Here is a 17,770-nt window from a genome sequence, read left to right as displayed (position 1 = left end):
GCCAGTAAAAAGGAAGATAATGGGATAGTAAAAAGTTCTAGAATTACAATTAAAGCACCCAAGATAAAGTAAGACAAAGGGGAATTGAGAACAAATAGGGATCAGATGTAGATTCCAAGAGCATACCACCAATGTGCTTAGTTTGAGATCACCTATAAGTCTCATCTGGACACAAGCACAAAATCCAGCAAAGAGGAATACACTCAAATGCTTACATTATACATTCAAAATAAATATTATAATAATACATAACAGAGAGATGATTTACAAGGAAAAAAATATCATCTCCCAAAACAAGAACTATGCATTTGACTGCTTCCCTCCCAGCTAGGATTCCGGCTAGTGCCAGGACAAAACCAAGTAATCTCATTCCGAGACAAAGACAAAGCATGTTGGCAAACAGATATAAGGGGATAGACGACACAGTATGTACCTCCCTGCCCGCTATGGGAGGTCGGGATCAGGTAAACATCCAACTGACACTCCAGGAATGATGAGATGATAAATGGCCTAGTGATTGTGACAAGACGTGTAGGACTTTTGAGTGATAAGACTCAGAATGAAACAACAACGTGGAGCTTGAGCTTTTATATAACGCAATATCCACTAAACGTGCGCAAAGCACTTTGCAGAAATCGTCATAGACTCTGGCTCCATTGGCCTAATCGCTCTCAAAGACCATTTTTTTATCAGTTCTTTTTACTTTTGACACACGATACACCCCGTTCCACTGTCGTTATCTAATTTCACACAGGTTTTTTTTTTTTTTTTTTTTTTTTTTTTTTTTTTTTTTTTTTTTTGTTTATTGCTTTAGGTCTCTTCCAACACAAATGAGGTTATATGAGAGACCGCTGAAACAAAAAAACAAGCAATCTAACAAAAATAGTACAAATGTAAATCAAAATCATAACCTAAAGATATAAGCTAAATTATAAATAACCAAGAACAAACAGGCAGAAGATTTACAGAAAAAAAAATATCCCCTGTCAAAAATACAATCACAAACCAAAGAAGCAGGATAGGCTAGTAAAGAGAAGAAGAAACGACATCACTATCGGATCGTACACCCATGCGAACATCATAGGTATATGATTCAAGGGTGATGCTCCCATCCAACCACCCGCTCACACAGGTTTGTTCGTTTGTTGGAATGTTGATATGTTTATTAATACACGTGTTTGTTGACATGATATGTTTGTTGATACATTTGTTTGTTGATAGGTTTATTTGTTCATATTTTTTGTTAACATGTTTCTTTTCTTTTCTTTTTGTTTTTTAAACTCTCACTGAGATGCAATCTGTTCTAATCGAATCGGAGTTCATTTATATGCAGGACTTATAACCCAAATTGTTATGGGCCGAAGCGATAGCGCCTCGTTCATGGGCTCATTGTCGATGTTGTAATTGTAATATCTATATTGAAATCAACGCAAAATATTGCCCATATTATTACAACTATGTTAAGACAAGCCCAAAAGTGAGTTCGGTTATCGAACTTGCGAATAAGTGTACATAGGTTCTACGCATTCGGCTGCATCGCCGTGTTTGTTTGTTTGTTTTAAAGGGTTTTACGGCACTTGCAACACATTTGTGACCCATCGTCTCAAAACAGTATTATGTCGGGATGGACCAGATGCTAAAAAGTCGAATTTTAGTTAATCTGGTCAAAAATATGAAACGTTGGTATTTAGCACAGTAACATATGATATTCCTTCTCTATAAAGCATATAAACTAAACGTAAGCATGGTATTTCTGGCTACAAATTCCATTTTTAGCATCTTAATCATCCCGACTTAAGACCATTTTGAGACGAGGGGTCACATTTAGGTTATATCAGCGCCAGTAAAAAAGGACGAACATGGGATAGTAAAAAGTTCAGAATTATAATTAAAGCACCCAAGAAAAAATAAGACAGGGGAACTGGAAACAAATAGGGATCCGATGTAGATTCCAAGAGCATACTACCAATGTACTTAGTTTGAGATCACCTATAAGTCTCATCCGGACACAAGCACACAATCCAACAAAGAGGAATACACTCAAATGCTTACATTATAAATTCAAAATAATATAATAATACATAACAGATAGATGATTTACAAGGAAAAAGATATCATCTCCAAAACAATAACTATGCAGTTGACTGTTTCCCTCCCAGCTAGGACTCCGGCCAGGGCCAGGACAAAACCAAGTAATCTCATTCTAAGACAAAGACAGAAAACAAGTTGGAAAACAGATATAAGGGGATAGAAGACACAGTAAGTACCCCCTCCCCCTGCCCACTATGGGAGGTCAGGAACCCCACCCAGCATGAATCGCCGTTATCAAATCTATTCCGCGTTCAACAATAATATAGGCTACCACATAGATAGATTCAAGGATGTTTCTCGTGTTTGACAGTCTAAGGATAGAATCAGAAATTATTTGGAAAGGCGAGGACGCGATAAAATGATTATAATTTTTGATTATCAATTTCTCTCTCTCTCTCTCTCTCTCTCTTTCTCTCTCTCTCTCTCTCTCTCTCTCTCTCTCTCTCTCTCTCTCCTCTCCCTCTCTCTCCCTCTCTCTCTCTCTCTTCCCCCCCCCGGCAAGATCTCTTCCGTGTTTTGTGACTAGTAATATTGTTATACGTAGCATGCTCACCGTTCACACTCAAATTATCGAGGTGGATTTTCTGCAAAAACTGGAATAAATTGTGCGGCTATAATGTGGTCTTGTGGTATGACACTCGCTTTCTGATCGGAAGGTCCTAGGTTCGAGTCTTGCTCGGCGCATAGTTGAATCCAGATAAGTGCCGTTAAAATCAGTCCAAAGGACAACTATAAGTAATGCCCTGTTGTCCCAGTAAAGGGGAGGTTTGGGTCTAATAGGAAAATCCTTTAAAAAATTGATTTTGAGAAATTAGTGGAAATCGGTATTTTATTATTAATAATAATAATGCAGAAAAAAGCGCTATAACTCCGAGAACCAGACTCTAAGCGCTTAAATTACAAATTACTTTGGCTGACACATACTCATTCACACACACAAGCATACACAAACACACGCACACAGCCGCGCACACACACACACACCCAGACACATAACTCACAATAGAAACCAGACAGACCTATCTTGCTTCTCACAACATCTACTAAAAACGAAACAGATATGTTTTAAGCGAACGTTTGAAAATAGATAAAGATTCTTTTTCACGAATGCTCTGTGGTAAGGCGTTCCAAACAGAGGGTCCGAAATGAGAAAAGGATCTCATTCCAGCATTTTTCCGTATTCGAGGGACAACTAGTTTGGTGGAATCGCTGGCCGAACGTAAGGGGCGGGGTTTTGAATATTTCAATTAGTTCCGAAACGTAGGAAGGGGCAGTACCTTCAAGACAACGATACACTAAAGTACAAGCTTTGAATTTAATCCTTTTCTCAACAGGCAGCCAGTGCAGGTCATGAAGCAGAGGTCTGACAGAATCGCACCTACGCTTCATGAATACTAGCCTGGCAGTGCTGTTTTGGACAATCTGAAGACGTCTCAGATTATATTGCGAAACGCCAAACAACAGAGCATTGCAATAATCCAATTTCGATACTACGAGGGACACAACCAGGTGTTTGGTCACATCCTCAGATATGAACCGTCTAATGGAAGCAATCTTTTTTAGTTGGAGAAAGAGAGATCTAACCAAATTATTAACCTGATGCTCCATCGACAGTCCAGAGTCTAAGAATGTGCCAAGGTTTTTCACTTTATCAACAATTTGAATGGAGGCATCCCCCAGCTTCAAATCTGTTTCACATTTCCACTTCCTGTTCCCAACATACAGCACCTCTGTCTTATCATCATTTAGTTTCAGTCTGTTCTCATTCATCCATTTCTTAACACTTTGGATACAATTCTTACTATTGGCTGATACTTCTTGTAAATTTCTCGTATTGGAAACGCAGTACAATTGCTTATCATCAGCATATTGGTGGTAAGACAGACCGAAACTTCTGATGATTTTAGACAGAGGTCCAACGTACAGAACAAAAAGAACGGGTCCAAGTACTGAACCCTGGGGAACCCCACAATCAAGAATGATTTCCTCAGATCTATATTCATCCACCGTAATAATCTATTTACGATTAAACAAAGATGACCTAAACCAATCAAGCGCTGCACCAGACACGCCATAAGTAATTTCAAGTCGTTTGAGAAGAAGAGTGTGATCAATAGTATCAAAAACAGACGATAGGTCAAGCAAATTCAGCAAAGAACATGAACCATTGTCTATAACAGAGAGGAGATCATTAACAGCCCTAACAAGTGCGGTTTCCGTCGAATGATGTTGCCTATAAGCCGACTGAAATTTTTCTTCAAGACAATTATTTATTTTAGAAATAATTTTAATGAAGTCCTAACTCCTCAAAATAGAATATAAAGGCACGGAAAACATGGTCGAAAAGGGTATAGGTAGTAAGAAAAGTGTGAAAAACTGAAAGCTAATTTGCTATTTTCTCAATATGTCATTTTTTTTTCTCGGGGTATGGGATACTGTGTCAAATATTTCTCAGAATCTATTCCATGAAATTGTCTGAAAATTTCCACAGATATCACAGAGATAATGTATTATGTCACTTTAGAGAGATATTTTTGACATGACTTAAAATCCAAATTATAAATTTTTAACTTCAATTTTGTCATAAAATTTTGATTTGAAAATCCCAAAAGCAAAAACTGTAAAATCTCTCTATGGTGAAACAAAATTCTACAATGTTGATTTCATTAGTTTTTGCTGAAAATTTGACACAAGATTATTATACTTTTTGATCCCAGACTCCCAAACCAGGACGCAAAACGAGTATCAAGACATATAGCGCATTTTTTTCACCAACATTTTTTAAAAATCCTATAATGATGATACAGAATGATTACAACCGCCCAATTAGATAACTAATTTTATTTTTAGGAATACACAAACCGCTCCTTAATTTGCACAAGGGTATATATATATATATATATATATATATATATATATATATATATATATATATATATATATATATATATATATATAATTCCTTTTGCGCCACGACATCATAAGATATCGTCGCCGAGGCATTCCATGAAGGAATATAGATAACTCATCAAACAAGATGTCTGATGTCAACAGGAATCACCCATGTTGTCCAAGTGAGGAAATTGGGGGTTAATAACCTTGCTCAAGGAAAAAAAACGAAAGTATCTGAAGCGGGGCTCGAACCTGGGTTTTCCGGGTCACAGTGCAATGCCTTAACCACTCGGCCACTTCGCCCCCATATATATATATATATATATATATATATATATATATATATATATATATATATATATATATATATATATGTGTGGTGCTAGAAAATAAACCGGGAAAGAATTATTTAATAAAACAAACACACTAGGGTTTAACAAGTCGGGTTGACATGGGACGGTATTTATCTATTTGGTATACTCGTACCTTTTCTTCATCTGTCTGGAACGCTTCTTTACGGGGGTATCTACGTTCTGGGGCTTCTATGTTGGATGCCTGGTTTATCAGGAGCCCGTTGTCTGTTGTCAACTCTAAAATTTAAAAAAAGGAGTAAAAAAATGGGGAACTGTTTTATTTTTTTAATGGAACATGTATAAGTAATCTTCTTAAATGGTTGTAAAAGTTGGACATTAACATCGGGAATCTGAAAAAGGATACTTGAATTACTTGGCTTATGCCTCTTGGCTCCTGGCGGAGCATATGGCCTCAACAGCACTCTTCCATCTTCTTCTGTCCTTGACACATAGCTGTGCTTCACTCCAGGTAAGATTGGAGATGCACAAATCTTGGTGAAGTCTTCTCCTCCAAGTCTGTATTGGACGACCCCGTTCCCTCCAGTTGGTTCCATTCGAGAGCCTTCTTGGTTATATTACAGGGCTCTTTCCGCAGGGCATGGCCAACCCATCGCCACTTTCTGCGTCTGACCTGGACATCCATTTGTTCTTGGTTTGTTCTTGTCCAAGGGTCAGCATTTGGCACTTTATCAAACCATTTCAACCTGAGGATTTGTCGAAGACAGCGATTGACAAAAATGTGTATCTTGGCTGATGTGGTCAAGGTTGTTCGCCAAGTCTCTGACCCATAGAACAGGACTGCTACATATTTTAAGCTTGGTGTTTGTGGATATGCTGGAAGCTTTCCATATTGGTCTGATTTATTGCAAAGGCCTGGTGCGCTTTCTTGATTCTAGCGATGATGTCTTCATCACATCCACCTGACGGACTGATTTTGCTGCCAAGGTATGTAAATTAAAAAGGATACAGTCATTCGAAAACGAATGCTATAGGCTCATTATTTGGGCAGGCTATACGTAATAATTAATGGAGTTGCTGCGAAAGCGCGTAATCGCTTGGCGCATCGTTGAGTCCTTGGAAAAAAGGCTCTTTACTCACATTCTCTCACCGTACTCGGGAGTAAAATGGATAACTGGCCGTTAGAAGCGTTGTCTCTGTCGGAATAAAAATGTAATATGGCCAAACAGGCGTCTCGTTCTACGTATTACGTGTTGCTGTTGGTCAGGGACCACTTGTAAAGCGCTGGGAGCACATGTAGTAGATATTGCTCTATATAAAAAGCTCAAGCTCAAGTTTTTTTTTAGTCCGTCGGAGCCATTAGGCCCGTGGAGCTGGAGTTTATCCTGATTTGTTCATAGCGCGAAACGGACAAGAGCGATTGTTTGTTACCCTTTGGATAGGATAAAGGACGCGATTTACCTGATCACAGGTACAGGGAAGGTGGGGGGGGGGGGGCTGGGTGGGTGGGTGAGGTCAGAAAGGTCAAGAGGACACCCCCCCCCCCATCCCCCACAAGACGCGACATTGATGCAGATACAAAGAAGATGGGAAAAAACAAACTGGGAAAAAACTGGAAACTACAGCCCAGAATAGAAAACGATATTATCGTATCGTGCTGTCGATGAACAGGAAATGAACTGAAAAATCAACAATCTGGTGAGATAGTTACACAACCTAAGGATATTTAAATTTATATACAAATTGATTATAATTAATGAACATTATTCATTTTCTAAAACCAAACCAGAAATGCGAAATATGGCACCTGCGACCACCGCTGAGCAGGGTATCATTTTGAAAGAAAGAAAAAAAAACAACAGAAAAAGAAACTTGAGCTTTTATATAGCGCAATATCCACTAAACGTGCTCAAAGCGCTATATAAAGGATCCCTAGCCAACAGCAACACTTAACATGTAGAACGAGACATGACGCCTGTTAGGCGATATTACAGTGGGTTTTTTTTTTCGGACAGAGACAACGCTGTATAAACGGCCAGGCACTCATTTTACACCCCGGAGTACGGTGAGAGAATGTAAGTAAAGAGTCTTTTCCGAGGACTCAACTATGCGCCGACCGAGGCTCGAACCCAGGATCTTCCGATCCAAAAGCAAGTGTCATAATACGACAAGTCCACTTTATAACAGCACATAAAACGTACAAAAAAAAAACAACAAAAAACCCCCCAAAAAGCCCCCCCAAAAAACAACAATAAAGAAACAAAAAACAAAAAACAAAAAAAAAAAAAAAACCCACAAAAAACAAACAAACAAACAAACTAAACACATTACCGTCCGTTCTTATGTGTCCAAAGCCAGTATATTCAACCAACTCTAAACATTTTAATCAAATTATGACAACACTGCCCTTTTCAGTTCTTTTTTATTTAAAGGGCTCTACAACACATCATTACACGTACAAACAAAAAAACAAAAACAAAAAAACAAAACAAAAACAAAAAACAAAACAAAACAAAAATTAAATTAAATTAAAAAAAATTAAACTACCTCCAGTTTTTATGGCGTTTCCGAAGCCAGTCGATTCAACCAACATTTGAATCAAATTCTGTCAACACTGCCCTTTTCAGTTCTTTTTATTTAAAGGGCTCTACAACACATCATTACACGTACAAACAAAAACAAAACAAAACAAAAATTAAATTAAATTTTAAAAAAATGACCTCCAGTTCTTATGGCGTTTCCGAAGCCAGTCGATTCAATCAACTGGTCAAGCCGGACCACTTTGTAGCCCAGGTCGATGGCGGGGCTGACCCTCACGGAGTCCTTCATCTGATTCATGGCCACCTGCAGACTCTGGAAGAGGAGGTCAATCTCCACGATACGTTTGCGAGCCTCGAAATCCTGGAAAAGACACAACGTAAATTTTGCTGCTCGAAGCTCGAAGAAATAGATAACAATGTGAAATTGAATGTAAACTTCAATTTAATATACGAAAACAGATAAAAATGGACGTTTCGGGTTTCCCCCCTGTCATCAAAACAGTAAAAATGAAACACCTCAGATGAATGAGATAACGTTAACAACGCCACTACCAAATTATCTCATTCATCTGTAGTGTTTCATTCATCCTGTTTTGTTGATAAAAAGGGAAACCCGAAACGTTCATTTTTATTTGTTTTATTATATTAAATTGAAGCTTACATTCAATTTCACATTGTTATTTCTTGGAAAAGACAGACCAAGTATCGGAAAATATAGAAGACACAACGAGGACGTTACTCAGCTCTTATTTTTGTTGTTGTTTTTATTTTGGACAGCTATGTTAATGATAAGTTTATCAGACTATCAACGTTCAAGGTTATACACAATTTTGCGAGTAGGTATGTTTTATCCGGCTGGTGAATGTTGTGAGTTTGTTACCTAAGTGCAAATTATTATTACTATTATTATTATTATTATTATTATTATTATTATTATTATTATTATTATTATTATTATTATTATCATTATTATTATTATGATTCTTATCATTATCATTATCATTATTATTATTATTATTATTATTATTATTATTATTATTATTGTTATTTTTATTTTTATTATTGATGTATTTAAATACGTTTCTTTCACAAGATAATATAATAATTCCCATACGGAAATATATTTGATAAGTTTCAAGTGCAATGGAGTTACAGATTGTATAAACACCACAAATACAAACACATTCAAAGACTACCTTCATCAACATACATTAATACAACTATTATTTAGGTTATATCAGCGCCAGTAAATAGGAAGAATAGTAAAAAGTTCTAGAATTACAATTAAAGCACCCAAGAAAATGTAAGACATAGGGGAACTGGGAACAAATAGGGATCAGATGTAGATTCCAAGAGCATACCACCAATGTACTCAGTTTGAGATCACATATAAGTCTCATCCGGACACAAGCACAAAATCCAACAAAGAGGAATACACTCAAATGCTTACATTATACATTAAAAATAACACATACAATAATACATAACAGAGAGATGATTTACAAGGAAAAAATGTATCATCTCCCAAAACAATGACTATGCATTTGACTGTTTCCCTCCCAGCTAGGACTTCGGCCAGGGCCAGGAAAAAAACAGGTAATCTCATTCCAAGACAAAGACAGAAAGCATGTTGGAAAACACTTATAAGGGGATAGAAGAGACAGTTTGTACACCCTCCCTGCCCACTATGGGAGGTCAGGAACCCCACCAGAAAGACTAGCTTCACCAACATTCATTAATACAACTATTATAATCCCCATTTCATGATAGGGGTAAGGAATACCATTGACCAGGTTGTTGTCAATGGGACAGCGTGGCTCAGCGGTACGGTCCTTGCTTCGTACCCAAAAAGTACCGAGTTCGATTACCCGCCGCGCTGAGTGGCCTTGAGCAAGTAACTTCCTCCTAGCTCACTTTGCGGCGCTGCACTGAGGCTGACGCCTGGGTTATTCCCAGTCTTCCCTTGAAATAGACCCTAAAGACAAAATTTCCCTAATGGGATGAATTAATGGAATTTTATTATTTATTTTAATTAATTTTATTATGTCAAATAAATAAATCTACACCACCACCATGACTGACGTCACGTATACAGATCACATAATATTAATAAAAATAAATACCAACACTATGAACAAACCAGTAACATCACGATATTTGAGCAAAGAGGAAGTAACTAAATTTATAAAGAATTGGAATATGATTTCCGTGTTGTTTATATTATAGCCGACGTCACAGTAGGCAATTTGAACGCGTGTATACGTAACACTCTCGATCAACACACACACCACACACACACACACACACACACACACACACACAGACACACACACACACATACACACAGACCTTGAATCAAAAACCAGAGAAATTCGTCATCACCCATTCGCTGCCTGAATGTTGGCCAATTCAAGAGGTGCTTGAGAAAGTCGGAACGTTTATGGAAGAAAACCCAAGGACAGGATCATTAGAACCGTTTCAGATCAGCCACTTATCAAATGGAGAAAAAAACCCCAACCCAACAATAACAGCAGCTTTTGTTTTTGTTTGTTTGTTGCTTTAGGTCTCTTCCAACACAATTGAGGTTATATGAGAGACCGCTGAAACAAAAAAACAAGCAATCTAACAAAAATAGTACAAATGTAAATCAAAATCATAACCTAAAGATATCATAAGCTAAATTATAAATAACCAAGAACAAACAGGCAGAGGATTTACAGAAAAAAAAAATATCCCCTGTCAAAAATACAATCACAAACCAAAGAAGCAGGATAGGCTAGTAAAGAGAAGAAGAAACGACATCACTATCGGATCGTACACCCATGCAAACATCATAGGTATATGATTCAAGGGTGATGTTCCCATCCAACCACCCGCATAACAGCAGCTTAGCAGACCCATTAAATGAAACGTTAAAAAGTACCAAGTCTTTAAAACAGCTGTTCGCAGATGTGATGAAATATGAGGAAATTCAACACCATCACCTAAACCTTCTTTGAACAATGATACCAAGTTACTAAGTTACCTGAAATGTCAGCTTTCTTTTTGCACAGAAAATCGACACAATTTGAAACGACTTGGTCATATTTGAGCTTTATTCAGATAAGCACCAGTCTTTTGATGGTGACTCGTTAAATTCTTTTCAGCCAGTCACAGATAAATTTATAAAGAATCTAATCACGAAAGCAACAAATAAGTCTTGTGAGTTATATCCCCTTCCAATCTCGTTTTTAAATTCTTGCATTGGTCAGCTTATCCCATCAACAGTTGAAATAATCATTCAGTCACTACAGACTGGTATCTCCTCCAATGGGGATGATCAATCTATAGATAGTTCGAAGATGACGTCACTCAGGTCTTTGTTATTGTTTTATGCCATCCGTGTTTATGAGTAATGCTCACTGAACTGTATTAACCTGACTATAAACGTTCATGGATACACACAGTTATGTGTGTTGGTCCGTTACACTTCCGGATGGCAATGTTATGAGCTTCTTAGCTAAGCGCATACTATCTATAATATTACCTTTCTGTGTGCTCGAGATCATTGGCCACATTGCAAAATGTGCTCAAAATGACCCGCATTGTGAAATGTGTTGGCAAGTTTTGAAATATCTAATACCACGATTGGTTATTTTGTTCAGTTTGACACACGAGTATGTGGATCAACACACACACACACACACACACACACACACACACACAACATCTTTAAACAATGCAGCGTGTTTACATTTGTTAAGAAATATACAATCGTAGTACAGCAACAAAGCATGTGATTGATGACCAGGTTGGACGAAAACCCGAATATCGGGCGTTCCTATTGTTTTATGACATCATTAATTTCCACACTTTTAAAGAAACTCTTCTTGGACAATAAAGATTTTAAAAATTACAGACCGGTTTCAAATCTTCTTGGAAAACCTACCACGACATCCCCGGCGTAGGCCTCTCCATAGTTGAACGGATCGTAGTTGATTGGCTGAGGCGTGTCTCCCGACAACTTCTCCATCTCCACCCTCTGGGCGGCAATCTTCTGACTCATCGTGGTGTTGATGTCGTCCAAGTAGGTGTAAATCTCCTTCACGTCTCCAGACACCTGAAAGGACGAAGGAAGGAAGGAAGGAATTACAAAGAAATAGCCGAATGGAAACTTCATAACGGTGGAGTTTGTTGGGTATTTTATTTTATTTGGGGGGGGGGGGGGGGGTTGTGGATGAGGGGGTGAGGGTACATTTATGACCAATCACCTTAAAACGGTTTTATGTTGGGGTTAAGCTGATGCTTAGGATATATATATATATATATATAAGAGAGAGAGAGAGAGAGAGAGAGGGAGAGGTAAAGAGAGCTAGTTAGAAATAGAGAGAGAAGAAAGAAAGAAAGAAGAGAGAGAGAGGAGAGAGAGAGAGAGAGAGTAGAGAAGAGAGAGAGAGAGAAAGAAAAGAAAGAAAGAGAAGAAAGAGAGAGAGAGAGAGAGGAGAGAGAGAGGAGAGAGAGAGAGAGAGAGAGAGAAAGAGAGAGAGAGAAAGAGAGAGGGAGAGAGAGAGAGAGAGAGAGAGAGAGAGAGAGAGAGAGAGAGAGAGAGAGAGAGAGAGAGAGAGAGAGAGAGAGAGAGAGAGAGAGAGAGAGAGAGAGAGAGAGAGAGAGGGGAATAAAGAAAGAAAGAGAGAGAGAGAAAAGAGAGAAGAGAAAGAAGAGAGAGAGAGAAGGAGAGAGAAGAGAGAGAGAGAGAGAGAGAGAGAGAGAGAGAGAGAGAGAGAGAGAGAGAGAGAGAGAGAGAGAGAGAGAGAGAGAGGAGTAGGTGTACAGAATATAAACAATGACCTTGAAATCGGCGTTTCCAGAACTTAGAACAACACTGTATGGCGATTACTACATAATGACCGGCCCATCTGCTTTCTGCGTTATAAATTACACTAGAGAACAAATCCACAAATAGAAGCGATACCACCTTTATTATTCCAGTTGAAACCAGATATCACCAAAAAATGTTTGATACGAGCAGCTGGCTATGTGGTATGGTCTAGTGGGATGACAACTCGCTTTCAGATCGGAAGGTCCTGGATTCGAAGGTACCTCGTTCGCTCGGCGTATAGTTGAGTCCTTGGAGAAGGCTGCTCTTTACTCACATTCTCTCACCGTACTCAGGTTTATAATGAGTACCTGGCCGTTAACAGCGTTGTCTCTGTCCGAAAAAAAACCCTAATATCGCCCTAATAGGCGTCATGTCCCTTCCTAAATGTTGAGCGAGTCTCGAACCTAGGATCTTTCGATCCGAAAGTGAGTGTCATACCACTAGACCACATAGCCGCATAAATGTTGCTGTTGACCCCCTGTAAAGCGCTTTGAGCACGTTTAGTGGATATTGCGCTATATAAAAGCTCAATTTAGTAATCTAGTAATTTAATAGGTCACTAACATTTTTTGTTATTGCTTTTAGACATCCATGTTAATGATGGGTCACTAAATTATATCAATCAGACTATGAACGTTTACGGTTATACACAGTCTGGCGGATTTTGTTAGGATTTTACCTAAACACATAGCGTCAATGGCTTTCGCTTCATTTTCTTATTCTCATCAAACTCATTATTGACCTGGAAAAAATTTCTTTAAAATTTTCTCTCCGAAACCTTTTCATGTTCACATTTTTTGTGAGTAATCAGAAAAAAATTCCTTTATACGTCCCAAATGGGAAATTTTTCTCTTGGATCTATTCCAAGGGAAGTCTGGAATAACCCAGGCGTCAGCCACAGTGCAACGCCGCAAATTGAGCTAGGGCGAGGTGACTTGCTCAAGGGGCCACACAGAGCAGCGGCGAGTGATCGAACTTGGTACCTTCCGCGTACGAAGCAAAGACCGTACCGCTGAGCCACGCTGCCCCCTTATTTCCTCTGTTTCACACCAACAAACGTTTGACACACCAGATGAAATCAGAACTCGTGCGGCTATGTGATCTAGTGGTATGACACTAACTTTCGGATCGGAAGGTCCTGGGTTCGAGCCCTCGCGCTCGGCGCATTGTCTAGTCCTTGGAAAAGGCTCTTGACTCACATTCTCACCGTACTCAGGTGTAAAATGAGTACCTGGCCGTTAACAGCGTTGTCTTTGTCCGAAAAAATGTAATATCGCCTAACAGGCGTCATGTCCCGTCCTACATGTTGAATGTTGTTGACCAGGGACCCCTTGTAAAGTGCTTTGAGCACATTTAGTGGATATTGCGCTATATAAAGCTCAATTTTCTTTAGAACTCACCAACACACATGTGAAATGTGTTTTTTTTTTTTAATTTTGCCTGAAAACCCTACCTTCAAATATCGATCGTTTCAACGACCCTCACCTGGCTTGGCAAAAACTCTCAAAAATCATAGTACCTTTAACTAACCCTAATAAGAAAAAACAAACACCCGAGTACCTTTACTAAGACTTATGACTAATCCTAATAGAAAAACAAATCCTCCGACCTCGAGCTAACCCTAATAGAAAAAAAACAAACCTAGGACCGCTTTCAATACTTCACCAAAGAATATGGCGACGGAAAACCAAAACAATGGTCGTAATAGGAAAGTTTAAACTTTCACTAATCTATCAAATGCTACTATCTATATATTGACAAATTGAATAAATAAACGCATGCCAAAAGATCCAAGGTGAAAATACGAATGAAAAGAAATGCTAGCACGGGGAGCTTTCGGAAGGCCTCCCCATCCGGATGGATTTGCGAAAGCTGCGGATGGACAACTCGGAGGGACTCCGGATGGCTTGAGAATACTTTAGATGACCTCCGGATGGCTTGAGAATACTTTAGATGACCTCCGGAAGTCATGAGAATACTTTAGATGACCTCCGGATGGCTTGAGAATACTTAAGATGACTTCCGGATGGCTTGATAATACTTTAGATGACTTCCGGATGGCTTGATAATACTTTAGATGACCGCCGGATGGCATGAGAATACTTTAGATGACCTCCGGATGGCTTGAGAATACTTTAGATGACTTCCGGATGGCTTGATAATTCTTTAGATGACCTCCGGATGGCATGAGAATACTTTAGATGACCTCCGGATGGCTTGAGAATACTTTAGATGACTTCCGGATGGCTTGATAATTCTTTAGATGACCTCCGGATGGCTTGAGAATACTTTAGATGACCTCCTGATGGCTTGAGAATACTTTAGATGACTTCCGGATGGCTTGATAATTCTTTAGATGACCTCCGGATGGCTTGAGAATACTTTAGATGACCTCCGGATGGCTTGAGAATACTTTAGATGACCTCCGGACGGTATCCTGACGGCTCCGGGCACTAGTTAGTAGGACCCTTGTTTCTATTTACAGACCACGGATTCTAGTAGCAATAGTGCATTTGAACCTTACAAATATATTGGATGTTGACTTGCGTGTTGATGACGTAGGCAACATTGACATATGTAAATTAGATCTTATGGTCACGGGCAAAAAAAATGGTTGCAGGTTTATTCTATTTTGGGAAGAAAGTTTACCATTTTTGTCATGACTAAATAAAAAAATAAACAACAAACACACACACACACACACACACACACACACACACAAACACACTACCCCTCCCCAACACAAAAACACAATAAACTGAATAAAATTATGCAGTGTTTGTTGTAGGCGCCAGATGTTGTTCATAATATTTTTAGCTCAAACGTAAGCATGACAGGACACATTTTCGTACGCGTATAGTCAAATTTGAATATTGGACATTGCCATTGTCCTAATTGAATATTAATTTTTTTAAATGTCTCATTTGTACACGTCGCTACCAATCGGTATTATTTAAAAAAAAAAACTATGCCCTATCGCCACGACATCATGACATCGTCGCCTAGGCATTCCACGGAGGAATATAGATAAATCATCAAACAAGATGTCTAATGTCAACAGGAATCACCCATGCTGTCCAAGTGAGCAAATTGGGGGTTAATAATCTTGCTCAAGAAAAAAAAACGAAAGTGCCTGAAGAGGGGTTCAAACCCGGGACCTTCCGGGTCACAGTGCAATACCTTAACCACTGGTCACTTCGCCCCCCTGATCGGTATTATGCTGGTCGTGTGGAAAACGTATCAAAAGCTGAGTTTAAACATCTCTTTACCAGCTATGGAAAAATCGTCACATTCGTTACGACGAAACCAAAAATTTTATAATTTCTTGTGTACCTAGATGCGCATCACAAATATTGTTTCGTATTGTTATAGTTAAAAAATCTTCTTATAGAGCACATTTTGCTGAACAAAATAATATATCTATATAATATTTTTGTTGCTTTATGTTTGAGTAAGTAAATTTAGTTTTGTGTTGGATGGGTGTGGAGTTTCGAGGAAAATTCAGAAAATGCCCGGCAAGGAGAGAGTTAACGTAAAGGTAATCAACTTGAGCGGTGTGTGGGTGAGTCTTTGAAAAATGCTATTATTTCATATTCTCTCACCGTACTCGGGTATAAAAATGAGTACCTAGGCATTGACAGCGTTGTCGTTGTCCGGAAATAAAATGTAATATCGCGTCACAGGCGTCATGCCTTGTCCTACATCACAAGTGCGGTTGGTGAATATAGCGCTATATATATATATATATATATATATATTATATATATATATATATATATATATATATATATATATATATATATATGCTCACGTTAAAAAAAAAATTATTTCGCCACATAAAGGGGGAGAAATTAACCCCAAGTTTGATATATATGTGGATATGAATCAAAGGTTATTTTCAACTCCAATAATTACTTATCAGAGATGAAAAACTTATTTCAGGATATTTGATTTGTGTTCTCGCCTTTAACGAATGAACTGCTCGTCCTCTGTAAAAACGCGTATTTAAAAATTTGCCTAGAAAACTCGTCCTATAACTTTCGATCGAATTAAATGACCCTGTACCGCTGAGCCACTGACACGCCAAGTCGTGAAGCCAATCAGTGTCTTCCAAAAGTGTCTGATTTGACATTTGTGACCCACCGTCTCTAGACGGTATTATGTCGGGATAACTCGGGTGCAAAAAAAATGAATTTATGGACAAAACATGAAACTTGGGGTTTGTTTCGATTTGTTATGTTAGAGAATGAAAACAGTTTTTCACAATGCAAAAGCTCAAAAATTGGTATTAAGTATCAATTTAACTCTAAAGTCACTTTTCGGAGTCTAACTCATCCCGACATAATACCGTTTCGAGACGAAGGGTCACATTTGTGACGAGTTCGGAATGTTCTTCAAATGAAATATGTTTTTGTTTTTGTTTTTAAGAGTTTTACGGCGCTTGAAACACATAAAGGTCATATCAGCGCCAGTCAAAAGGAAGAAAATAGGATAGTAAAAAGTTTTAGAATTACAATTAAAGCACACAAGAAAAGGTAAGACAAAGGGGAATTGGTTCAAATAGGAAACAGAAGTAGATTCCAAGATCGTGTTGAACTATGCGCCGAACGAGGCTCGGACCCAGGACCGTAAGTACGATCCGAAAACGAGTGTCATTTACCACTAGACCACATATACATTGATAGCCATTACATCAATCTCAATCAAACCCATGATTGCGTTCCGTAATCAGACCTGCTAATGGGAGCACCTAGGGTTATGCCATCGTCGAGTGAGTGGGGAATTGTTATATGATGCATTAGAGAGGTATGACATGAGGCCTCTCGTAATGGAAATAATGGCCGATTCTGAGGATTTTGACCCAGACGCATAAATCAAAACAAATTATATATTGGATCACCCTTCATCTTCATGCGATGGAATTCATTTATTCTTTGATATAACAACGCCTCTTCTTTATCCCTTCCTCCTTCCTCCTCCTCATCCCTTCTCATTCTCCTATACTCGATCGTTCTCGCTGCTTCCTTCTTCCCTATTCTTTTTCCTCTTTCTCATTATAATGTTGTTGCTGCTGCTGC

General features: G+C 38.5%; 1 protein-coding gene across 2 annotated transcripts in view; it reads right to left on the bottom strand.

The window, feature by feature from the left end:
* Nucleotides 1–17,770, bottom strand: part of LOC144980512 (uncharacterized) — a 245,036-nt gene that overhangs the window by 149,102 nt on the left and 78,164 nt on the right. For both annotated transcript variants that reach the window (XM_078928149.1, XM_078928150.1), the window contains exons 8-10: nt 11,763–11,933; nt 8,015–8,195; nt 5,470–5,573 (exon numbers count right to left, since the gene is read on the bottom strand). In XM_078928149.1, the coding sequence (XP_078784275.1) occupies nt 5,470–5,573; nt 8,015–8,195; nt 11,763–11,933 (456 nt within the window). The remainder of the gene's footprint in view (nt 1–5,469; nt 5,574–8,014; nt 8,196–11,762; nt 11,934–17,770) is intronic.

Source organism: Berghia stephanieae, chromosome 10 (assembly GCF_034508935.2).
Source record: "Berghia stephanieae isolate SIO BIC M18660-M18661 chromosome 10, UCSD_Bste_1.3, whole genome shotgun sequence".
Taxonomy (NCBI): domain Eukaryota; kingdom Metazoa; phylum Mollusca; class Gastropoda; order Nudibranchia; family Aeolidiidae; genus Berghia; species Berghia stephanieae.
Note: the sequence above shows the minus strand (reverse complement) of the source record. Positions and strands in the feature narration are given on the sequence as shown.